The sequence below is a fragment of the Mus caroli genome, unplaced genomic scaffold (assembly GCF_978045245.1).
Source record: "Mus caroli unplaced genomic scaffold, Mus_caroli_1 scaffold_4, whole genome shotgun sequence".
Taxonomy (NCBI): domain Eukaryota; kingdom Metazoa; phylum Chordata; class Mammalia; order Rodentia; family Muridae; genus Mus; species Mus caroli.
The window spans coordinates 20,148,190-20,175,203 of record NW_028227259.1 but is presented as its reverse complement, the minus strand read 5'-3'; the positions used below and the strand labels follow the sequence as shown (position 1 = coordinate 20,175,203).

Below are 27,014 nucleotides of genomic sequence, written 5' to 3'. Positions count from 1 at the left end.
CTGTGCCAACTTTGGATACTATTCCACAGGAGCTGTCCACGTTTTTGGTTTTGTGTGTGTGTGTGTGTGTTTAAAGGACCCAAGGATTACAAATCTGGCTGGGCTGGTTGGCTAGTGAGACCCAGGGATCCATCTGGCTCTGTCTCCCCAAGCCTGGGATTATAAGTACCAGTCACTACCTCCAGCTTTTTACATGGGAACTAGGGATCAAATACAGGTCTTCATGCTAGGACATTCAACACTTTAATGATTGAGCTCAGCCCACTGCTCTTGTCACAACAGTGAGCATGTGTACATGATACATATGTGTGTGTGTGTGTGTGTGTATGTGTGTGTGTATTATTTTTCATATATGCACCTCTAGGCTCACATGCGATGTTTGAGACAGGAGCTCTTGGATTGGACAACACTAGCTGGTTAGTGGGTTCCAAGATCTTCCTGTCTTTGCCTTCACAGGGTTAGGATTACAGGTATGTTCCCCTACTGATTGTGGGGTAAAGAGGATCTAATCTCTGGTGCTCACATTTGAACATAAAGTAATTTATCAACCAACCCATATCCCCAGCTCATCACTGTAAATTTAAGAGCTTCTCATGTGTCAAATGTATATAATAAATATATTTCTATAAATTATGTTTTAAATTATAAATTTGGAATACAAATATTGTTCTACCAATTAAGTGTGACACAGAAAGGCAAACTTATACTCCACATAGGATATAGCTACTGTAACACTTACATTTATTCATGTGTAAACACATACAGGAACTCTATGCTAATTTATTGAATGGTCAAAGCCACACCTCGAGTCATACTAAGAAATGATTTAATAGATGAAAAATTTTCTGATTTATTCCACAAGAAGCCTTCTCACCTCTACTTATCTTTAACAATCAATAAGACAAGAAAAGTTTGTCTCTAGTATTACTTTTAATAATGCAAGGTCAAATTTAATTTGCATCCTATCATTGATAAACAACAACTCCCAAAATCATAAGCATAAAGACGGTAGAAGCAGTGCTTCTGGTAAGACGTGTCTATGTCTGAGTAACAAGTCAAGAAGCAGAAAATCTAGATGAATGCTGGATGGACAGACACACAAGGTGATGTAATAGGGTGCCCTAAGAAGCACAGGCAAGAATGTGTGACTTTGCCAGTGACAATAAAGAAGAACAGATAAAGGAAGAGGGAAAAGATGAAGGGTCAGAGGGAGGGAGAAAGAAAATAGAAAATGGAGAAATAGGTGGAAAGGAGATAAAAAATAAAAGGGGCTGGGAGAGAAGAATAATGTGGAGGAAAGTTAGAAATTAAACTAAAGAAAAATACAGTGGAAACAAATGATTAAGATGAAAAAGTGTTAAAACCCCAAAGATGCTAATGTAACCTGACTTTCAAATGAAAGTCTGAACACTCACTAGGAATAAGAAATTATGGCTCAGAGGTAGAGTGACTGTATTATTGCTCCTAAAAATTAGATTGATTAAAATGATCAAAAGTCAAATCCACTGAGAACTTCAAACTTTTATATACTTTTAGAAGATTGAATACGATATTTTTTAAACAAAAAAATCTAGAAAACTAATTCTAGGCCAGTATATCCTAAAGCTAAAATTTCAAAATAGATGCCTCATGAAAGCAAGTTCATAGATACACTTAAGGGATGACTGGAAATTTAACAGAACAGGAGACAGCTGGTCTGACACTATCACCTACAAATGCTTCCCCAGGGTGCCTTGGCTTCAAAAGTTTAGACATCTGCTTCTTAAGGGAACCTCATCAAAGCAGTCCTAAGGACTATCTTGGCTAATAATATGTTCAGAAAAATAACTGAGATACCAGAGTGGATAGCCACAAGTTTTGGTACAACTAAATGTGTAATTAGTTGGAAAAAAAGCTTTACACTTACTCATACCACTGTTTATTGTGTTTTCGGTAAAGCAAGGTATCCAAGGCAACAGCATTGACATCCAGAGCTCCTGGGGAGGGCCACTGCTTGGTGAGGTGGGCAGTTAACTCTTGTCTTGATCTTAAATCATTATTCTTTAGTACAGTCCTGTGAATATTAAGATGGTGAGTGCTTTTGCTTTTACTCTTTTTTTTTTCCTCAATGGCAGAGGAACCTAACTGGTATGTAGGCCCCAAAGTAATTGTTTACAAATAGTATGTCACTAAGCTGAGCTGAACCACTGGAGCACCACAGGGCAGGGCTGGCTGGGACTCTGCTGCTTCATCTTCTACAGCACATGCTCTTTAGACTTTCTCTGCTGGCTAGGATCAATTACTACTACTGTAAATTAGACTTTCTGTCTTCTCCACTGAGGTGTTAACTCTTTAGTAGAAGAACTAAAGGGTCCAACATCACTGTAAACCTAAACCAAAAGCAATGGCATCCTAGCTAAAACAGGTTCCATGTCTATGATCTCCTGGTTTGAAAACTCAGAATTATTGAAAATAATTTAACTCAAGTAAAAAGATCAGTTAAAGCAATTTAAAAACTATAAATATATGAAATTTTAAAATTCATGCAATGCATTTAAAATTTTTTTTTTTTTTTTTTTTTTTTGGTTTTTCGAGACAGGGTTTCTCTGTGTAGCCCTGGCTGTCCTGGAACTCACTTTATAGACCAGGCTGGCCTCGAACTCAGAAATCCGCCTGCCTCTGCCTCCCAAGTGCTGAGATCAAAGGCACGTGCCACCACGCCCAGCTAAATAATATTTTTATTTTAAAAAATTTCCTCTATTTATTTTCCCTTTTAATTGTAAACATTTTAACTATGTCTGTGAGTGTGTCTGTGTGTGGTATGTATGTGTGTGCTGTGTATACATAGATACTTTGGAGGCCAGAGGAGGGTGTCAGGTCCCCTGGAGCCACCTTAGATGGCAGGAACTAGAGTCAGGTCCTCTACCAAAGCAGTCCATGCTGCCTTCATCTGCCAAGTTATCTTTCCAGACCTACTAAACTGCTTTTGTCAGAAATGACTATTAATAAAGTTTCATAAAAATAATTAAATCAAGTATCAACTGTACTAGATGCTATAATCAAATGGCAATCTTTCGCCAAGTTTTTCTTATAAGAATGTTAGTTGATAAGAACAACTGGCAACAGAATTAAAATTTTGCCAAAATTTTAATTTTCATGAAGCAACTGATTTTTGTCACAAGACTAATTCAACATCTGAACTGATTAAAGAAAATTTAAAAGCAAAGGTACTATATCTCTCAAAACCTTATAAGTCATGTATTCAACATGCATTCTCAAACAGAAGCCTATGAGCTTACTGTGTACTAAGATTCTGGGTCATCATGTCAGGAGTAGGGAAGCGATAGATACCTATTACCAACCTCCTCAGCCCACAGCCCCGTTCTGGATGCAAGAGAAGGGAGTGAGTCAGTAGTTGGCAGCACAATCCTACACTACAGACAATCGCTAGCATAAGCTCTGACTATTAATAGTGGGTCTACACAATAACTGTGTTTACATGTCTTAGTAGGCTATGGAATAGTTCTGATTTTACATTGTATTTAATAACTGTCTGCTAAAGTATGCGTTTTACTATATACACAGAGAAATATCATCTAGTACACATACTAGATTTTGTCTCATAATGTTATACTAAGAAGCCAGGGAGAATGACTCTTACTAAGATACTTTTTTTACTGGACAGTTGACACAATTCCTTTCACAGGAAAAAGACATAAAACTCATTTAAAAGACTTTCAAGGTGTCTTAACATTGTCTACTTTATTGAAAACAAAACTTTACAGAAAATCTAAGATTGTTAGAAAAAGAAGAAATGAGGATTATCAGCATGATAATCTACCACAATACACTGCCATTATTTTGGGTTTTCATAGTAAATTTTTCTATATTACATATTCCCTCCCTAGGAGGTTTCTAGTGTATATCAATGGAAAACTCAGCTTCAAAGCTATGAGGAGATGTCAGGCAACATTCATTCCCATCAGGGTTTGAGAACTACAACTGTGCATCTGTGAATAACTTGCACTGGCAGACTCTGCTAAGAATGGGTACCAGCACTCTTTTCTTTCTTTCTTTCTTTCTTTCTTTCTTTCTTTCTTTCTTTCTTTCTTTCTTTCTTTCTTTCTTTCTTTCTTTCCTTTCTTTCTTTCTTTCTTTCTTTCTTTCTTTCTTTCTTTCTTTCTTTCTTTCTTTCTTTCTTTCTTTCTTTCTTTTCTTTTCTTTTCTTTTCTTTCTTTCTTTCTTTCTTTCTTTCTTTCTTTCTTTTCTTTTCTTTCTTTCTTTCTTTCTTTCTTTCTTTTCTCTCTCTCTCTCTCTCTCTCTCTCTCTCTCTCTCTCTCTCTCTCCCTCCCTCCCTCCCTCCCTCCCTCCCTCTCTCTCTCTCTCTCTCTCTCTCTCTCTCTCTCTATCTATCTATCTACAAACAGGGTTTTTCTTTGTACTGTCCAAACCTTTTTTCTTTACTGTCCTATAACTCACTCTGTAGACTAGGCTGGCTTTGAACGCACACAGATCTGCCTGTCTCTGGCTCCAAGTGAGGGATTAAAGGCACACACTACCACTGTCCGCTACAATTTCTAATTTAAAAGAACTGGTTTCACAAAGGTTACATCATAACAGTTGTCCACAGAAAACTTTTGCCTAAAACTACATTATGGTATTATCTTAAATAAGCTTATTAATTTAGTGTATTGCATTGGATATGAGGATAATTTATAGGTGTTGGTTCTCTCCTTCCACCTTGCGCATTATGAGAAATGAACTAAGGTTTAGTAGCAAGTACCTTTACCAACTGAGCCATCTCCCTGGCCTCAGTGTTACCTTTAGATTTTTGTCCTTAGAAATCCTAATTATACTGTTTCTACTGACAGCTGATTGGTTCTTTGAAATGAGCTAGGTTTTCTCTCTTGGGTTCACCACAGAACAGGCAAATGAGTTATGTTAAATTAAAAATTCCATTCTATATTTTAGAATCTTGACAAGCTAATCTGAGTGACAAATATGCAGGCCTATTTGTCTACTCAAGCACTGGGGCCTGACCAAGGTCAGCAGAGAACTTCTCACAGTCACTAGTATTTCTCTACTCTATTGTCCTGCAAACTGCAGGCAGCTTTCCAGTAAACTCTACTGTAACCAAGAATTAACTGCCAGCTGCCTTGAAACTAGACAATCCCATTATTTACCTTTAAAATGATAGCAAGTTTATAGTAAGACCTATTCAAAGTGATTCACCTAAGGTTAGCGAAGCAAGAACATTTTTCTTTCCTTTTTGAATTTTTCCCATGTTATCCTTCATATATTACATATATTACATCCTTCATATATTACATCCTAACTGCAGTGTCCCCTCACCTCCCCTTTCACTTCTCTCAGAAAAGAGTAAGCCTTCCAGGGACTTCAACAAAATACAGCATAACAAGCTACAATAAGACCAGGTCATATTCTCACATCAAGGCTGGATGAGGCAACCCAGTAGGAGGAACAGGGTCCCAGAGGCAGACAAAAGAGTCAGAGACAACCCCTGCTACCACTATTAGGAATCCCACAAGAACACTTAGCAACACAATCATAACACATATGCAGCAGACCAAGGTCAGATGTGTACAAGTTCCCTGACCTCTGTGAGCACACTTGAGTCCTGGTCAGTTGATTCTGTGAGCCATGAAGAACATTTTTCTTATTTGTGCCTAGCCTCAAAGTGACTTTACCTTAAATTATCAAATAACTGTTAAACCAGTGACTAAAGATAAATATTCAACATTTCACAATTTTCTTAAAACTCTAATAAGTGTTGAAATTAGACCAATGGATGGTGTGAAGTCCAGCCTTAATGGATATATCTACAATGCAACTACTGTACCTAAGGCTCAACCACAAAATGTGGCAGACAGATTCTAGAGTCAGAGGACCAAAAGTCGGTGAGACTGAGTCTCCTACAAATATCTGCCTGAAGAAGATCTGAACCATAAATAGACATGCTAACACAGAAGGACGGAAGTCTCATGAAGTCTAACACATAGACAAAGAAATATAGGAAACTAACGATTGCTGAGATGAGACCCCCTACCCCTAACTGTTTATTGCAGAAAGGAACATTGGTTGCCAGGAGTCCAGATCAGTGCCTAGCCCAATTGTCATCAGAGATGTCTCTTCCTATAGCTGATGGGAGGAGATGCAGAGACCCACAAACCAAACATTAGGTAGGGAGACAGCCCAAATTAGAGATCTCCATCAGGTCTCTCCTCTTGGACCTCAGAGAACCCTGCAGAAGAAGGGAAGGAAGAATGCTAGGAGACAGAGTGGTCAAGAACACCAGGAGAATACAGCTCACTGCATTAATTATGAAAGGCTTATGGAGGCTCACAGAGCCCAGCACAACCATGGTAGAGAGAATGGAATGTAGCCTAGTGCCCCTTTTGTCTACCTAAGCTGAGTTCACACAGCTCAGCAGCGAAGCAGAATGCGGACCCACAGTTATGTGGTTTTCTTGTGGGACTTCTAACAGTGCGAGTGGGGTGTGTCTCTGACCCTTCTGCCTGGTCTTGGGGCCTTTTCTTCTTACTGGGTTGCCTCATCTAGCCTTGATAAGAGGGTTTGTGTCTGGTCTTATTGCATCTTGTTATGCTTTTTTCAGCAGACATCCCTAGGAGGTCTGCTCTTCTCTGAAGGGAAAGAGAGAACAGGTGATCTGGGAGGGAGGGAGGGAGGGAACTGGAAGGAGGGAAAACTGATTGAGATGTATTAAAAAAAACTATAGTCCCTGAAATCATATATACACAAACAATAAAAATAGGAGAAACCCAGTAACACCTGTGTTACAATGCCCAGCTATTCTGCTTTCTGTCTGTGATCTTTACTACTTTAATTGTTTTGGTGTTATATGACAGAAATGCTCATAATGTCTGAGCATTTTGTAGTTCTCATAAGTAATTTAGTGATGTATGTAGTATAAGACAATAATGTAACTTATAGTACATATATTAAGAAATGTTAAACATAAAAGCAAGAGGAATGGAAAAGGTTTCAATAAGATTCTTAACCCATGTGGAAATAAGCATTACATATGTCTTCTATCTCTTAGTATCCCACTTTTGAGTTTTACATCGATGTATTTAAATGTTTTACTTTCTCCTGGTTGCCTTTATCTTATCAGAAAAAAAAACAAAAGAAACTCCAGTATCCAGGTTTGATGCAGGCTTCATGACTATGGACTATGGGTGACGGCCCTCAGCATTACGAAGGAAATGTTCACACTCTCTCTATAGCTGTAAAAACAGACTATTCTGGATCTTAATTCTCAGTAGCATTATGTAATGAGAATTCTCCTGTAAGAATGACATCACTCTCCTGCTCTTTGTCTTCTAAAGTAGTCTTATGCAAAGGAATCTTGTGAGGCAGCTTAAAACAATCTGGAGGATACAGCTCTATTCTTTCAAGGTAAATCTGAAACTTCTAAACTCAAGGAAACAGTCAACTCTTATCAATCAAAAACGGTCCACTTTTATCAATGGATATATTTTTAAATATTTATTTTATGTGGATGGATGTTTAGTTTGCATGTGTGCCTCTGTACCACATCTGTGCCTATTGCTTATGGAGGCTAGAAAAAAAAAACATCAGATCATCTGGAATTGATGTTATACATTATAGACAGTTGTGAGCCACCATGTAGATGCTGGGAATTGAACCTGGGTACCTAGAAAGAGTAGCCAGTACTCTTAACCACTGAGCCATCTGTACAGCTTTAGACACTTTTTATTTGTTGCTTTATTGTTTTTGTTAAAATATTTTTAAAGGTATTAGGAATAACTGTAAGGTTCCTTTGAAAAAACAAAAGGATCAATAACACAGATTTATTTTACTATTCTAAAACTATAACACAGATGAATTATTTTTCAATCTAAAATATGGGATTCTTCATTTAAATTATCAAAGGTCAAATAAACTTATTAAAGTTTAATTCTTTAATAAAATATTTTTAATAAAGTAAACCTAACTTTTATTGTATTTACATTTAATTTCCAAAGACAAAGGCTTGCTATATAATAGCCCAGAATGGGTTCAGCCACATGATGCTTCTCCTTTGCTTCTCAGTGCTGAGATTATAGGCTCATGCAATGGGTTCAGCTCATCAAAACTGATTTTATTATGAAAATAGTTAGATGAGCTACAAGTATTACTTAAGAAGAAAAATGCAATTACCTTGTTAACCTTTTAATTATAAAAGAATACCCAGCCATCTGTATTACTTGGGTCTTGCTATTTTCATCCAGTCTAACAGAAGCTAGGGTAATACGGAATGTGCTCTCTATTGACGAGCTACAAATGCTCTCTGCATTATTAGAAGTAATAGGCACCATGACTGGACATAATTATTTTTATCAATATGCAAACTCCTAGAGAATACAGTGAGTTGTTTGTTTATTAATAGGATTTCTTACTTTTAAAAGCCATTGCCTGCCAGGTGTGGTGGTACACATCTTTGCTCAGCACTCTTGAGGCAGAGGCAGGAGCATCTCTTGGAGTTCTGGGCCAGCCTGGTCTACACAGTGAATCCCAAGATTCCAAGACAGCTAAGGATTAACAGTGAGACTCTCTTTCAAAACAAACACAGACAGACAAACAAAAAACAAATAAAAAACCAAAAAAAAAAACCAACCCCCCAACAACAAATAAATAAGTAAAATAAAAGCTATTTGTCATGTTTATTTGGCTTTAGATTTTTTTTTGATTCAAACTTTCTTATTGAAGCAGTAACATTATATATATAGTTATATATAATATAATAATAATTAATTATTATAATAATTAATAATAAAATAATATAATATAGGCTATTATATATAATATGTGTATATATATGTATATATGTTTGTATAATATGTACATATATATATATAGGCTATTAACCATTCCCTGTGGCAAATTTTCCAATGATATCGCTTCATTGGTTATTTAAAATTACAAGCAAACAAGCTAATTGCAAACCTTTTACAATCATCAGGATGCAAAGGAAGATTGTATTAAAACAATATTCAACATTTATAATAATTCTGTATGCATTTCCTGGGATGACTGCTGGAATAGGCAGGCCAAATTACAAGTTCCATCGCCTCACTAACCTTTCATAACCCTTAAATTTGAACTTTGTTTTGAACAAACCTGGATAAAGCTGTAGTAATGTTTTGGATTTAACATAATTCCCAGGTCCCTGGAGGCAAGGGCCCAAAAAGCTTCCTTGGGCAGGGTTTGCAAAACAAAAGGGATGCCTCACAAGCCTCTGCTAAGGCTTCTCTGAACTTTGCATTAACTCAAATGTAAATGTTTACTGTAGTCTCTCTCGAGGCAGCAGCAAGTACTTGCTTGATTTTTTTATTTTACATATTTTTATTAGTTATTTTCTTCATTTACATTTCAAATGCTATCCCAAAGGTCCCCCATCCCCTCCCTCCGCCCTGCCCCTCTATTAGACTCTCTCTTATCACATCGCAGCTACAAAGGGGAACTGCATTAACTACAAAAGACAGAATAAGGGTATTTCCTTAACCCATTAAAATTTATATCATTAATATGTGCCAATAGACTTTACATGCTTTTGAGTATTATACACTGAAGGCAAATTTAACTTCTATTATAGTTCAGTTATAAAAAAATAGGTAAATTCAAAGCAAACCAAAGAAAGACAATTAAATATGATAAAAATTACTGGGTTGTATTTCTTATCAGTATCAATCTCATGGGACACAAAGAGAGGAACTGCTCTATGTTTAAAGTGACTGAACAAGGAGGGATGGGGTGGGTGGGGCGGATTGGGAAACGGGATAACATTTGAAATATAAATAAATAAAATATCCAAAAAAAAATCTGAAAACTAAATAAAATAACAAACACTCTTGAATTGGATGTGGTGACAAAGAAACAGAACTGCACTGAGGGGCATTCTTAGAAATGACACTGACCATGAATGATGGAGAAGATTAAAATATTCAACTAATTTGACCTACTATAGCTGATTTATGGACATTTGTTATATATTAGAATATCTTGATTCTTAGTAAACATCAGATACACAGAGGCAGAAGGCAGAAGACATATGATAATGTATAAGACATCTAAGTGGCTAAAGATGTGCATATATGTGAGGAGAGGGAGGGACTATAAGGTAAACGTTAAAATCTGATGAATCTTATAAAATAAAGATGAAAATTCTGGGTACTTATCTTTATAATTTTTCTGGAAGTCTAATAACATTTAAAAATCATCCTTTAAGAGTAGAAGCTATTATGTACTTTTTTTTTTAATAAACAATCAACATTAGTTTAACATAATGGTAGAATTAGTGTGAGAGCTTTGAGCAGTGATAGGTGAAGGAGCTCCTACGAGAATGCAGTTTCATACCCCATAGCTTTGTTCATCTAAAAACTTCTTGCTACACAACTTTTTAAAAGGATACTACATTAAATTATACACAGTGACATCCTGGCAGAACCTGGTATTGGTTTTATCAACCAGGACTGAGCTTGAATGATGATGGTCTATGTGCAATCATTTTGCAGTCAATTGATAGCTAATGCAACTACATAAATGCTTAGGGCTGAGAATATGCCTCAGGAAGTTTGAAGGAAGCCTAGCACTGGAAAAACAAAACAGAAACTTAAAAAGTAAAAAAAAAAAAAAAATCATTTATAATAATATGCTGCATTGAATGCTAAGGATGATTTAATTTTATCTTATGTTTTGTAATTTTTTCACAATAAAAACAGATTATTTTTCTAGTAAGGAACAAAGTTAATTTAAAAAGAGTAAGAAGTTTTAAGGGATGCTACTAGATTTCTTGGAATTTAAATCATACAGCAAAGTACATTCCACTGTGGTATTCATGCACTGTCAATGTTTTTATAAAAGTGTCTCACTTACAGCTGATCTTGAAGCTCCACAATGATATATTCTAACTGTTCTTTCTCCAATTTGTGGGCCAGATCAGAATCTTCGATCCTCTGAAGTAGTATTTTATTCTGAGAGACAGATTCAGAAAGTTGGTTCTCACGAAGCCGTAAGAGTTCTTCAAGATAACCCTGGAAATACAGTATCATTATATAAGTTATCTTTATGCCAACTACAAAACTGTGATATCTTAAGATCAATGCTGAGCACCTCCAGCATTATTTTCATCTATTTCATAATGTCACATCTTAAAATATTAGAGATGAATGATTTTAACTGACTATAGAAGATTAATGTGTTGCATGCACTTGTTGACACTATGGCAGAGGGTGGGGTGGGAGACAGGGACTGGTTATGTATTCCAGCTGACCTGGAACTTTCCTATGTCTTCCTGTTCCAGAGTGGAAGGATTATTTAATGCACAAGACATAAATGAGGCTATAGATGACAAACACAGGTTTTCTAAGGTCATGTATATCTAATTGCAAGTATTAATAGTCTCAAGTTACACTTTGTATATACAGGAAACCAACTCTAGATGCACTCTTTAGAAGACATGGAAGGCAGAAGACACCTTCAAAGTAGTTACTGCTTTCTTCTCAATTGTCAGGCACTGTGTATTTGACGCTCACAGGAGTTAACAGATAGGTTAATTCAACAGTGGGTACAAGGCAGTTTCCAAAACTAACTTTACTATTAACAAATAGTTATAAAACCCAAGAGTCTGAAAACACTATCTCATTTCTAGGTACACATGTCCATGCTTTTTTCTCCATTAAGATCTGCTTCTTTTGTGCAACATCTCCTGATAAACTACAAGGCTAATTGCCTAATACCATCAGAGCCGTGTTCATTATAAAGATTTATTTTGGAAACAGAAACTTCTTTCTCTGTACCAAAGACTAAAGTTGTTGGTATTTTACTTTTGTTTTTAGTTTCTTGCTACTTCTTTCTTTCAGCCAGCTGTCACCTTTCCCATATAAGTGAATTACTAGCGACTAGGAGAAGGATTGGTCAGTGTTGGCTGGGGCAAGATGTAATGACCAGGTAATGAGATTCATGACCAACGTATAACTTTACAAGTGTCTTTGGCATATAGCTTCACATCTTTAGGCGTGTCCCAAGTAAGCTACTGCTGAATCAAGGACTCCTTCCTACATATTAGATAGGGGCCTCATGGAAAGGTGTTCAAGACTAGTTCAAGGCAATGTGTAAACACTTTAGAAAATTGGACCAAATCAAGATGCAAAACAAGAGTGAGCAAAGAAAAGCTACTACTAAAACACTCATTTCTTTTAATATTGAGAAATCAATATATTCCTTTCCACATTGCCTTTTATTTATTTTATTTTTTTATCTGTATTTTGCCTACACAAATGTTTGTGTACCATGTGCACCCCGGTGCTTGTGAAGGCCAGAGGGGGTTCCAGATTCCCTGGAACTGAAGTTACAGAGGACTGTGGCCTGTCATGTGAGTGTTGGAAACTGAACCTGGAAGTGCTCTAACCACTGATCCATCTCTATGGTCCCCTTCCATCCTTTTGCTAATATTCTGGAGTTTTCTGGAGTCCAGATCCAGGGGCACCAAATTCTCCCTAAAATCACAAGTTTTGTGACATCTGGCATCCTTTTCAAGCTATTCAGACAAAGTCAAAGTCTTGTTGAGCTTCTCTTGAACAGTTTTTTTTTCTTTTATGTAATTTCTGTATTTATTATTGCACAGCTGCATTAAAGATAAAGAGGTGAAAACATACAGAGATATACACAATTTTGTATTTTTTTCTTACAAATGATTCACTGCATATATTTTAGACCCTAGATCTGATAGATCTGTGAAAACAGTTGGAGAAGAATAATTAACAATGTGAGACAAGAATGTGATCATTTTTATTACATAGAGGAAAAGCAATAAATATACTACAATTTTACATGCATATCTTTTTTTCAATTTTTTATTAAGTATTTACTTCATTTACATTTCAAATGCTATCCTGAAAGTTCCCTATACCCTTCCCACTGCTCCCCTACCCACTCACTCCCACTTCTTGGCCCTGGTGTTTCCCTGTACTGGGGCATATAAAGTTTGTAAGACCAAGGGGCCTCTCTTCCCAGTGATGGCCAACTAGGCCATCTTCTGCTACATATGCAGCTAGAGAGACATGAGCTCTGGGAGTACTGGTTAGTTCATATTGTTGTTCCAATATGGGTTGCAGACCCCTTCAGCTCCTTGGGTACTTTCTCTAGCTCATTGGGGGCCCTGTGATCCATCCACTAGCTGACTGTGAGCATCCATTTCTGTGTTTGTCAGGCACTGGCATAGCCTCACAAGAGACAGCTATATCAGGGTCCTTTCATCAAAATCTTGCTGGCGTATGCAATAGTGTCTGCGTTTGGTGGCTGATTTTGGGATGGACCCCTGGGTGGGGCAGTCTCTGGATGGTCCATCTGTTTGTGTCTTAAATGCTTTTTTGCTCTTCTAATTTGACAGAAAGGCCTGCTTAGTACATAATTCAGCCACACACTCCTGTGTCTTTGTAGTTTCCTTTATGAGAAAGCCATGAATCTCTTCACTAAAAAGATGCACATCCTCACATTTAACTTTGGGAAGCAGGATGCTTCAGAAAATTGCAAAACGGTCTGCAAAACATGCCTCCTGTCCCAAACTGCAAGGTTACCAAATGTTCTTTCATGACGCAAAGAAACTTTCCTGGACATTTTTGAATCTAGATGGACCTAAAGTCTCAATGCCTTCCACTTATTTGCAAAAAGTTGTTCAACTTCACAATGCACACACACAGCTTCAAATAGATAGTTTTGAAATGTGGTGCAGGCAAGAATTGTGCTTCCCAAGACACTGGATACACAGACATCTGGTCTTACTTTGCTGTTCTCACTTCTGCCACCTCACGGCTAGAGTTTCTTCAAGCAAATACAACTTGGTTTTCTTTCCTTCAAGCAAGCCTGTACCTTTCGTTTCCTTAAAGGAGTAAAGTTCACATATATGAGCCTGCTTGGAATGCTCCTCAATGTTATTAACCCACATACTGTTCTCTGCTAGATTATTTTTCCTGTAGCTAAGATTAGACTTAGGAAGTTTCTAAGTCCTTGCTGAGGTTTTCTTGTTGTTATTTGTTTCTTTGTGTAGCCTTGGCTATCTTGGAATTGGCTCTGTAAACTAAACTGTCCTGGGACTCAGAGATTTGCCTGCCTCTGCCTCTTGAGTGCTGGGATTATGTGTGCCACCACGCCAGGCTCATCTCAGTGGGTTTAAATGCCTTCAGACCATGGAACCAGGAGGGAAAGGGCCCAGAAATCACAGAACAAGAGCTTTTTCTGGCAGCTTAAAGCCCCCTGATGCATGCTGGGCCTTCTAGGTCCTCTATTTTTCAACCGTGTGTGTGTGTCTGCGCGCGCGCGTGCACGCGTGTGCAAGAACCAATCTCTGACACTATTGAAGAGACTTTGTTAAGCTTGTAGATAGGAGCCTAGCATAACTGTCCTCTGAGAGGCTTTACCCAATGGCTAACTGAAAATGATGCAGTGACCCCCAGCCAAACATTAGACTGAACTTGGGAAGTCTTGTGGAAGAGTTGGGGAAAGGATTCATGGACCTGGAGGGGATAGGAATGGCACAGGAAGACCAACAGAGTCAACTAACCTGTACCCTTTGGGGCTCCTAGAGACTTAATCATCAGCCAAAGAGCGAGCATGGGCTGTAACCATCTTCTCTACCCCCACATGTAGCAGATGTGTGGCTTGGGCTTCATTCAGGTCTACCAACAACTGGAGAGAGGACTGTCCCTGACTCTGTTGCCTGCTTGCCCATTCCCCTAACTGGGCTGACTTGTCTGGCCTCAGTGGGAGAGGATGCAGTGAATTGATGTGCCAGGGTGAGTTGATACCAAGGGGGGGGTCCTAATCCTCAGAAGAGAAGGGGAGGGGGAGGGGCTGTGTGAGAGGGGGACACTGAAAAGGGGGTGGGGGTGGGCTGTGATAGAGACGTAAAGTGAATACATAAATAAATGAAAATATTCCCAAGCTTCGTTAACAGTGTTCAGTACATACCTCCTAGCTTTAAACTATAGTTCTATTAGAAAATTTACTCTATGTAATTACTATTCAAAATCATATAGATACTGATATTTTAGTATACTAGTGGGAGGCCTGTGTTTTCATTAGACTATAGGGTATTGGCTATGAGATGCTGAGGTCATAGTCTAGCTTTTCCACTAACATCACAGTATGTGATATCTTGTTTGTGACATTGACAAACTGCCTCCTTTCTTTTAACTTCATACCTGTTGATAGTAGCTAGTATTATTTGCCCCTGAAGGCTGTTTTCCATAATAAATTTCATACATTTAGTTCAAAATAGAATCTCAATCATAGAAAATAATTTTATAAGCAAAACAAGTCTTTATATATATTTAGTATAAACTATATATAAAAATTTTAAGCATTAGTAATTAAACAATAAACAATCTATTATCTCAATTAATTATCACTATAGTAGGAGCCAGTATACTGATTTCTGTTATCTGCAGGAAGGGCAGTATCTTGACATATATGTATGTTGTCTTAAAATACAGCCTGGTTTCCCTGAGTTTTGCCTCTACTCTTTTGAAGCTTGCTTTTTCATCTACATTGGTGATTTCAGCCAAATCGTCCATTGACTTCCAATACTATATATTATTTCCTTGTATGAATATTATAATTTAATCCATACCTAGTCAATGGCCATTAGAATTATTTCAGAATTCTTTTGTTATTAACAATAATGCTATGAACACAGTTATATGTTTCCTGGCCATGTATTCCAGAATTCTCAAGAGTATAACTTCTGAGGAATAAGCCCAGTGATTTCTTAGAATTCTTAGATGTCTAATTGTTCTTACTATTGCTTTTATATTTTATAGTAATCATATTCCTACCATGTATTATGCTTCTATGACTTCGCACAAATAGTAACGATACATTGGCTTCACTTAAATCACTTCTGGTTTGTCTGTGTACTCGCTAGTTTTATGTCAACTTGACACAGCTGGAGTTATCACAGAGAAAGGAGCTTCAGTTGAGGAAATGCCTCCATGAGATCCAACTGTAAGGCATTTTCTCAATTAGTGATCAAGGGGAAAAGGCCCCTTGTGGGTGGGACCATCTCTGGGCTGGTAGTCTTGGTTCTATAAGAGAGCAGGCTGAGCAAGCCAGGGGAGGTAAGCCAGTAAAGAACATCCCTCCATGGCCTCTGCATCAGCTCCTGCTTCCTGACTGTGTGAGTTCCAGTCCTGACTTCCTTCAGTGATGAACAGCAATGTGGAAGAGTAAGCTGAATAAACCCTTTCCTTCCCAACTTGCTTCTTGGTCATGATGTTTGTGCAGGAATAGAAACCCTGATTAGGACAGTCTGGTACTAGAAACACTCACTGTACAGTAGGGAGCACTGTTGTGAAGCACTCACTGTACAGTAGGGAGCACTGTTGTGACCATAGTTGCTAGAGTGTATTCCCGAATCACGAATCTGAGGAGCTCATTAGTTAGTCCTGGGAAATGATTTTTCAAAGGTTATTTAATTTTTCAAAAAAGTGTGAGGGTATCAGTTTTGCTAAGTGATATTTAAAGAAATTCTTGATTTAAGTTTCCTATGGCATGACATTATTACAATTATTCTCTAATAATATTATTGGCAAGGGCTTGGCTACTCCTTTGTTATACTGCCTATGTGCTTCATTGAAAAAAAACTGCTTATCTGTGCCTTAACATTTTAGAGGAAATTATTCTGCTATGGATTTTTCCAATTCATTGGATGTGGTAAACAATCACCACTCGGTTCTGTTCATCTCTATTTTCTATTTTGTCTCTATCAGTCATTTTATTCCTTTACTTCCTTTGAACTGTCTGTTCTCTGCCTACATTTTAGATAATTATCTTCCTCATTCCGTTCTTTTCTAAGTCCTACAAATGCTGAATATCTGCCACTTATATCTGTTAATTCACATTGTTTTCAGTTACACTAATTTCCAAAAATGAAGAAGGAAAAAACATGAAAAAAATCATTAAGTACTCTTTAAAAGCATTCCTTTTAAATTGCCTAGTGTATCTTTTACTTTGTTATCTTTGGACTCAATTACAAGAGAATTCTGAAATTCTTAAGGAATCATGCCCTTCGAGGTAATATCTCCTGTCTGTATGTTAAATCTTGTGACTCTGCTGAGATGGGTATTTTTCCACTTTTATTATAGTTTTAGTGTCAAATGTCTTCTGAAGACTCATTCGTTGAAGACATGGTTCCTGATATAGGCCTGCTCAGGGAATTTTGGATTATGAGGATTTAACCCTCATCAGTGAGTTAACCCATTAGCTTACAAGCAAATGAGGTCAGAAAGGTCAGAGGGTGACTCAGCAGGTAAAGGTACATTTGCTCAACCTGCTCACTTACGCTCAATCCCTGGAACCCACACAAGGAGAGTCTACTCCCTAAACTGTCCTCTGACCTCCGCATGCGTGCTTTGGCACTTGCATCTTGTGCATTTGCACGTGCACGTGTGTATGTTGTGTATATATGTGTGTGATACACACAGATAAATAAATAATGAGGCTTTTAAAATAAAAATGAAAATTTCCTCTCTACTAAAGTGAGATAGCACACACTGCTGTGTCTCTCTGGCAGTGGCTTCTTTCCACATCTCTTAGTCACTTAGTCATGTGCCCTTGAGGAAAGCGAAGTCTGGACCTTTTCACTCCTTTCCTTCTTCCACTTTGTTCCTGGCAGGTGGTATGGGCATCTGAAATACCCTTAGTGGCTTGCTCTAAGTAAGATCTGGAGCTAGCACAAGGCCCCTGTAGCTTTATTCTGGAGACACTTGCTCTGCATTCTCCATGGGATGAATGGGGGTACAGGTGATGCCACAGGGCCTCAGGATCCCTGCCACATCTGGGGCAGCATGGGCCTGCCATTCATTGCCAATACCCAGGGCTCCTGTGCTTCAATATTTATCTCTTGAGCAGAATCAGCTAAGTCTTACAGGGAACTGTACCCAGCTGCCTCCCTGTCACAGACAGGCTTCACCTTGAACAGAATTCTCAGTCAGTTTACTTCACACAATCTCCCAGCGGACTAGTCTCCAATTCAAGTCAGCATAATTGTGTTTATTGTCAGTTCCTGGAAACAGGGTGCAAGGCATTTTGATTCCCAGAGCAGCAAGCTCAGACAAGACTTTTTCAAAATAGCTTTCCAAATATATGCTGGAAAGTGCAGAGAAACTCTCCAGTGCCAAGCCATCCTGTTCAGGCTGGGTCACTGTGTTCCTTCTGCACTTTTGCACAGTGCCGGTGTCCAGCTGTGCTCACTGGCTCTCTTCCTCTCTCACTTCAAACTTCTTATTTAACCAATGCTGGCAAATTATCCCACTATCAAAGTGCATGGTTTTCTCCAAGCCATGTTCATGATGCTGAGCTTCACTGTCACCCTACAGTCACACGCTGAGTAGCCTCTCCCCATGGGTTTGTTGTTGTTGCTATTTATGGTGCTAGGGACTATTCCAGTGGTTTGAGCATGCAACGCACGTGCTCTACCATTAAACTATCTATCCCTCCTTAGCCCTTTGGTCTTATTAAAATTGGGTCTTGCTATGTTAGGCTACATAGCAACTCTTGTTTTTTTTTTTTTTTTTTTTTTTGTATGTTTGGTTTTGGTTTTTTAGTTTTTTCGAGACAGGGTTTCTCTGTGTAGCCCTGGCTGTCCTGGAACTCACTCTGTAGACCAGGCTGGCCTCGAACTCAGAAATCTGCCTGCCTCTGCCTCCCAAGCGCCCGGCTACATAGCAACTCTTAATCCTCTGTCTTCTCCTAAATGCTAGGATTAGAGGCTGATGCCACCACCCCTAGTCTCCTCAGCCATTTGAGTCTTTTAGTGGGTTTCTGCTGAGTACCTCTAACCTGCTGCCTTTCATCTTTCTTTATTTTTAAATAAGTTTCCAATTCAGAAGTAAAAAGAAAGTAGCAATGAGTACACAATTTTCTTTAGCTGAAAGTTACTTGAATAAAACAAAATAAAAAGATCTCTGCCATTCCAAAGCAAGTGGCTTTTGAGAATTGTTAAGTACCTTCTGCTCCAGGGTAAGTTGGTATTTCTGCCTTACTCTCTTGCACTTGTTGAACCAGGTGTTCTCGTCTAGGATGAGAGGCGGTCCCACATTCTCTGGGGTGCTGCCCTCACTGTCACTGCTCCCAAATGTCCTGAGTTCTTCCTCATCACTGCTGATGCTGTCAGAACTGGGAAGGTCAAAGGTAGAAAGAAGACAGTGAAATGGTGATTCCAATTTGATTCTTAAAATTCACACTTCTGTTTTCTAAGATTGGTAAACAAACTCAAAAATACGTTGTAGTAAAGGCAGAATTATAACAATTCTGCTTTGAAGACTTAACTGTCTTGACAAAACACAATCTAGCTTCTTTCACCTATTTTATGACATTAAATTTATTGTCACCTATACCCTAAATATTCTATTACAAAAGGGACAATAGGAATCAGATTTTTGTCTATACTGTTTACAGGTTTTTCCTCAACAGATAGAACAAGATCTAGACTTAGTAAGCTTTCAACTAACAGTGTTTGTATCTGTTACAAACCAATGACCACTTTCCTATTCTCATTGTTTCTGTATATTTACATATGTATTCTACAGTATTACTTCAACAGAATCACAAGATAACTACATAGGCTAAACTGATAATCTTTTATAAGTCACTCTAAAAGTACCACTTGGAGTTAAATCAACTGAAAGTCTAAGAACAAGATTTATCAATTTATACAAGTTTTCCTTGGATCATCTGCATTAATTTGAAAAGTAAACAATTTAAAAATGCAATCAGGCAAGGGTTCCAGTGGAGGGACTGGGATACCAATCAACTCAGGAACAAAACCCTCAACTTAAAATTTGTCCTGCCTGAAAAACCTGAGAGGATAAAGGTGGCACACAACTTGTGGAAGAATACAGAGTTTAAAAATACTACAGCCAGGCTGGTGAGATGTTCTCCAGGCAAACGTACTGGCCACCAGGCCGGGTAACCTGAGTTCCATCTGTAGGATTTCACAGTGGAAGCGCAGGACCAACAAAGCAACCTCTGACTTCCATGCAAATGCCATGACCCAAGCAACTGTACTTTCCTCTCTTTCTCTCCTTATTCCCAGAGAGAGACAGGATAAATAAATAAGTAAATAAATGTATGTATGCATGTATGTAATTAAAAAATTTAAACTACTAACATTAAAAAAGGAAAATGAGAAGTAACTCTCTCTTCAATACAGCAGTTCAATTAATAATCAGGAAGATAATTACATAAGGATGTTAAAATTCAAATGCTTAATTTCCTAAGAATTCAGAAAATGATTATCCCCAAAAATAGAAAAGGAGGGATGTTGGTAAGAAGGCTCTTTTAAGGGACAGGGAGGAAAAGAAACACTTATAGTTCACAGTGTCACATATATATCTTAACATTTTATCATGAATTCTCTTAAAAATCACATCAAGTACCAGTAGCAAATTCTTTATATAAGTATTCATCCAACAAAGGAGGGAGATGAGATTAAGTAGTTCATTCACAGCCATCCTAATAGGAAATGGTGTTATGTAACAGACTCTTGATACTATCTTACTCTCTTTCAATGCTTTGCTGACCAAAGCTGCAAATGTTCCAATGGGTTGAATGAGCGGGAAATAAAACAAATAGGACATGGGAGGGTCTGGAGAAGGAAAGGATGGGAAACCGATGTAATTATACTATACAATGTGAAGATAAGTAAACAAGGAAAAAAATTAAATGTGGTATAAGTTGATACTGGGCAACTCTGTGATAGCCTGTAAGTTTTGGTAGAGTGCAGCTAATAAATTATAATTCTTTAAGGTATATTTTTAGTTTAAAAGATACAAAAGTTCTTCAAATAGTTTAGCAGAAAATTATATTCAAGATTTTCTAAATGAGAATCTGGAGAGATGGCTTAGTGGTTAAGAGCTCTGGCTGCTCTTCCAGAGACCCAGGCTTCCCGCAGCAATACGGCAGTTCACAAGCCTCTTTAACTCTAGTCCCAGGGTCTCCATGTGCTCTTCTGCCCTGAGTAGGCAGCCGTCACATGCTGCACAGGCACACATGCTGGTAATATACCCACACATACAACAGTGATGAATAATAAAAATTATCTCAATATAAATATTTCAAAGAACAAAACATTTTAGGAATTTACACTGAAAAATTAATGGAATTTTAATACAAAGAAATTTTTTCATTTAATAATATTTCATTATTTACAGTTATTAAAAAGAGGGTAGTCATTATTATCAACTTCTTTATTAATGAAAATTTAAGTTTAATATGACATATAACAAATCAAATGGACTATAAAATATCTAACCTGATAAGCTTTGATGAAATTTCTACAAGTATTATCTCCTTCAAATAAATATTTTTCATTTTATAAGTAAACACTGAAAAATCTAGAAGCTCCATTATTTAATTCTCAAAGCATGTCTACTGCACACAGCTAAGCACTATGCTAGGCACCAAGGATGTGTGAATAAAGCAAAACAAAAACCCTTGTCTTTTGTCACTGTAGGAAAGTGGATGCTTTTGGGCTAATATTCACTTATCAGTGAGTACATACCAAGGAGTACACATGGAGGGACCCATGGCTCCAGCTGCATATGTAGCAGAGGACGGCCTTGTCGGGCATCAATGGGAGGAGAGGCCCTTGGTCCTGCGAAGGCTGGATGACCCAGTACAGAGGAATGTGAGGGCAGGGAGACAAGAGTGGGTGGGTGGGTAGGGGCACACCCTCATAGAAGCAGGAGAAGGGGAAATGGGATAGGGTTGTGTGTGTGTTGTGGGGGGTGGGGAAATCTCGAAAGGGATAACATTTGAAATGTAAAAAAAAAAAAAAAAAAAAAAAAAAAATCCAAAATAAGAAAAAATAAAAGGAGACGAAAGTCTTGAGCAGAAGAGAGAAAACAGAGGGTACAGATGTATGCAGGCTATATGCTTAATGTATAATATAAACCTGAATAAAAAGTTATTTGGCTTTTTGGCAGTTTCTATTCTAGTGGAGGGAAGCAGGGAAGTAATATAACCAATATTAAACAGAAACGGATAGTGTGGAAAGAAGTGAGGAAAGGCACTCCCAGGGGAGGGAAGGTCAATGGCAGTTCCTGAGTAAGGTGGTATTCAGCAAAGCTTTGATGTAAGTCAGAGAGTGCTCCGACACCAGCGTGCTAGCCTCGTTGTTAATGGGTTAACAATTGAAACAACTGAAATGAGCTCCATTTCTAGTTCCAGTTCTAAGACTTATTTTTACTGATACCAAATAAGTCACTACTTTCCTCAAGTTTACCTTTGACCTCTTTCTACTTGTCATTGGAAAGTGTAATTGATGGCTTTTATAAAGGTCTTGGTTTTTCATAAAGAAAAATCACTTGATTGAGAGGAAAAGCTCTGGGTTTTTTTTTTCCTTTCTGATATACAGGTTGTTGGTCTATTTACTCTCTCATCTAAGCCTAGAGAATGGTAAAAATAAAAATAACCTAGCAACGTCTTTCCTGGGTAGAGGAGGGAAAAAACTCAGACACCAATGGACCGATGGGCAGGCATGCCTAGAGTGCTCAAGACACGGACCCACTCTTGGGCTCTGTGGGAAGGACCGGCAACAGAGGAGTTCACAGACAAGCCCAGAGTTTTGCCTTTTACTTTGTGTTACACTGAAAGAAGTTAATACAGGTTTTCTAAAGCGGAGTGAAATATGACTCAGAGCCCAAGAGGATACTAGGCTGTTTTGTCAAGGATCAACTACAGTAGCCAAAGGGAGATACCACAGAGGCCATTGCAAAAATTCAGATGCAGGTTAAGGTGGAGTTGCTAAGATTTGGCAATGATGTCATGTGGCTAAAAGCACAGAGAACTGAAGCAAGTACAAACTTAATATCTTTATGTTTATACTGTTGTGATAGGTTGGGGTTGTTGTCTTTCTGGATAGACAACCTTGGAGCCTCATTTAAAAGGGTCTCTACTGGGGATGAAGGCACCCCAATGCCCCTTTTTATTTACTTATTTGCATTCATAGTTCCTGGCTTATAACCCACGCCATAGTCCTTGTTTTTCCTAAGTGATTAGAACAATAAGGTTAATGTTGCTTGGCCTTTTGTCCTTGGCTCCTGAAGCAGTTTTGGAACAGCTTCAGAGCAATAAAGATGAAAGGCTGGATTCTAATACTGGGGTACTAGAAATCTCAGAAAACAGAATCAAGTGTCTCTGTTGCCCCTGTCTGTCTCTTCTTCCTTCTCTCTCTCCTCTTATATCCTGGCCTCATGCACTCTATTCATCTATTACAGATAGGAACAGGCAAGAAATGTCTCTTCCTAAGCAGGCCAACAGAAGCAAGAGTGATACCGCAACCCTCCGTTGCCTTTTCTATTACAAATGGCCATCACTCTGACCCTGCCTGAGAACATCCTATTTCAGATGAACGCTTTCTCATACCTGGGAGGAGGGAGTGCTTCACAGAGAGGGACAGTAGGCAGACAGCACAGGAACTCAGCTGAGCTACAGGACACCCAGCTGGTATCTGCTGCAGGCATACATGCTGGTGGAGGGAAAGCCCTACATTTCTGGATCATCTGACATGTTCTGGGTTGTGACTGTGTAATACGGGAGCTTGCTTTCCAGTTTGTCTTTAAACTATGAAGCATGAAAGGATCTAGGAAAGGCATAATGAAGGAGAGGGAACAATTGCTGGGACAAAGACAATAGAAGAGAAAGGATCAGATGTAGTTCACAGGTCAAAGGCTGGTATTACACACAAAACAATGTATTAACCATGCTGAGAGGAGCAAGGGTGCAGAGAACTTGGGATGTACTGTGTAGAAAGGGATGTTTAATGACATTTGTAATCAGACATGGTCTAACTCAGTAATTCTGTATGTGGAAATATTACTCTTCAGGAAATAAGAATATTTAAGGAAAAGATAATATGCTGAAATCATTCTGATTTAAAGTAAAAGCAGGCCAGCGAGATGGCTCAGTGGATACTGCACTCACTGCAGAGGCTGAACCTGAGTTTAATCCCCATAGACCACATAGTGGAAGAAAAGAATTGACTTTGGCATGCTGTCCTCCATATGCATGCTATGACATGCATAGCCACACACACACATATGCATACCACGTGTTCACGGGTATGCATGCACACACATACAAAGTATACAATAATTTTTGAAAATATGTGCAAAAAAACCTAAAGCCATGTGTGGTGCCAAAGCCTGTTATTACACTTTTGTGAGGCTGAGGCAGGATGCTTTTGAGCTTGAGGGCAACCTGGGGTATAGAGTAAGTTCTAGGCTACCCTTATTAATAATGATTCTCTCTCTCTCTCTCTCTCTCTCTCTCTCTCCCTCCCTCCCTCCCTCCCTCCCTCTCTCCCTCTCTCCCTCTCTCTTTCTCTCTTTCTCATAATAAAGGGACGGAGGGATTAAGAGTTGATGGGGAAAACAGAAAAGCTGATTTAAAATACCATAAAATAAAAACAATTAATACCTTTTAAAATTTCAGCATAGAGTATATTTAAGAAAAAGGTACTTTTTTCTTGTTCTCCTATATAGTCCAGGATGGCCCTGATTTTGAGATCATCCTACCTCAGTCAGCCACATGCTGAGATCATAGGTGCGGAGCACCACACTCTGAGAAAAATGGTTAATATTGTATCAAGTAGCAGTTTGATAAAAACAACTATTTTCTTACTGGTATACAACTTGAAACACTGAATTAAATATGTAATATATTTTAATATTTTCTATTTATTTCATATTATAGTTTCAGAAGAACATACCTTCATTTAAAGAGAGGCATTTTAGCTAACATTGTAAAATAATCAACTTTACCAGCAATCAAAACAATATGATATAATTTTTCTCTTATAAAATTTGCCTCACTTTTAATACTTATGTGGAAAGAGTAAGAAGCAGGCATCCTCAAATATACCTGATATACTGAAATTGTATGATCTCTCTGAATGGAAAATTTACAGTGTATTTAGAAAACTTTAATAAAACATATGCGAATTGTCCCAGGAGTTCCTTTGTTGCTTTTGCATGGTTCTGTACACTGGGTTCAGATGCTGATTACCCTGCCCAGAGAGCTGGTTGCAGTCCAGACTCTGGCATTGTCAGCTATCTCCTGTCTCAGTGTTGTGTGCATCTGAGCCCATCGGCCTATAGCTGGGAGGGGAGTTAAGGTGAGACTTCAGAGTTCACCATGAAGAAGTCACTATGGGGCAGTCACCATCAGAACAGGAATGAAAAAGAAGACCAGGGGGAGACCAAGACGGCAGGTAATGTCACGAGGCTGGAAAGTAGGCCAAGCCAGCCTAGTTGTAGTCGCTGAGAAGCTTTTAATAAATATCAGCTCTCTGTGTTATTATTCAAAGCAAAGGAGGGTGTAGAAAAGCCTTGAACTTTTATGCTTTGTTAGGAATTCTTTTCATGTAAGAGAAAATCCTGTTTCCATATAAAATGTTTAAAAAAATTATAAACTTGTTTGCTATAAAACTGCATGCACTAATTAATAAATGAACACACTCTAAAAGTCTAACAAGCAAGCATAACTACGAAAGTGTTTGCAGTGTAGTAAATGTTGCTATAGAAGGAAGGTTCAGCACATGTGAAATTGTTCTCATATGGTGTTTAAAGGAGAAAGCAGTGGGGGCGTGTATTATTTGCATCTCTATTAAGAAAAATATGTCTGTGCCTAGAAAAAACTGGAAATGCTCCTAACAGCCATTTCTTGAGGGTAATTAGTGACAGAATCATTCTGTCTACCTTTCTGTACTTTCATTTTCCTCAGTGAATATGTCTTACTCTCCAATTAATCTAGAGGCAGCATTGTGGAGGTGAGACTCTCATAGCATTCGGGCTTCAATGTGAAGTATCCACACACACCCAGGGTCGGCTCTCACTTTGAAGCTGGCAGAACTGCCTCTGGAGGAGGCAGGCCCTCAGGAGGGTGCATAGCTGTGGGAGGAGGTTCCTGGGAGTATTTTTGAAGAGTATACCACTCCCCATTTCCTCTCTCTCCTCTACTTCTTCTGTGCCTTTTAGGGAGAGGTGGCTCTGTCACCATGAGGTTATGCTCAAGAGCATGACACCAAAGGACCACATGCTGGATCTTCTAAAACTGACAGCCACATATACCTTTTCTCCTTTGTTTAAGTCAGAAAATTGTGTTTTTTCTTCCCTGCTATAGAGTTCAGGCTGGCCCTGAATTTGAGCTCATCCTACCTCAACCGGTCACTTGCTGGGATCATTCAGTGTGGAGCACTACACTTAGGGAGAAAAATGGTTTGCAGTTTAAGTCAGATATTTAGCCATAAAAAAAGAAAGTAACTAATGTAGATGTCCTTTAAAAATTAAGATCCCTGGGCTAAATTTGGGGCTTCTCCTATAGTGAAGAGGTACTGGTAACTTAAGAGAGTAGTTCCAGACATTTCCATAAGAAGGAAGAGAGGGAGGAGTCAGCTAGAAGGAAGAGAGGGAGGAGTCAGCTAGAAGGAAGAGAGGGAGGAGTCAGCTAGAAGGAAGAGAGGGAGGAGTCAGCTAGAAGGAAGAGAGGGAGGAGTCAGATAGAAGGAAGAGAGGGAGGAGTCAGATAGAAGGAAGAGAGGGAGGAGTCAGATAGAAGGAAGAGAGGGAGGAGTCAGATAGAAGAGGCCTGGCAGTAGCAGAAAAAGATAGTGCAGCCATGTCTGTGACATTTAAAAAAAAAGATTGCCACTGTTAAGTGAGCAATCTAATGACCAGAAACCCTCTATGAACTGCACTTTCAGTAAACCCAGAGCAAATGTCACAGGACCATACAATAAGACCAGGCTAACAAAATAATTCTGGTTAGGGAGGAAGTAACTGAGTAAGAACTCAGTGAGGGAGAAACCTGATTGGATCCAGAGTCTGGAGGGGAATATAGACTCGGATTACAAGCAGCAACAGTCACAACAAAACTCATGAACCCAAGATTAACTTCCATGACTCAACCCTACAAAGGACAGCTTTGAGGTGCGG

At 38.5% G+C, this 27,014-nt stretch overlaps 1 protein-coding gene across 4 annotated transcripts in view; it reads right to left on the bottom strand.

Annotated features, from left to right (window-relative positions):
* Positions 1-27,014, bottom strand: part of Rundc3b (RUN domain containing 3B) — a 126,078-nt gene that overhangs the window by 20,242 nt on the left and 78,822 nt on the right. For 2 of the 4 annotated variants that reach the window (XM_021163318.3, XM_085836481.1), the window contains 3 exons: positions 19,026-19,194; positions 10,897-11,054; positions 1,907-2,053 (listed from right to left, as the gene is read on the bottom strand). In XM_021163318.3, coding sequence (XP_021018977.1) covers positions 1,907-2,053; positions 10,897-11,054; positions 19,026-19,194 — 474 coding nt within the window. The remainder of the gene's footprint in view (positions 1-1,906; positions 2,054-10,896; positions 11,055-19,025; positions 19,195-27,014) is intronic. The other 2 variants (XM_085836480.1, XM_021163319.3) reach the window with 2 other exon arrangements.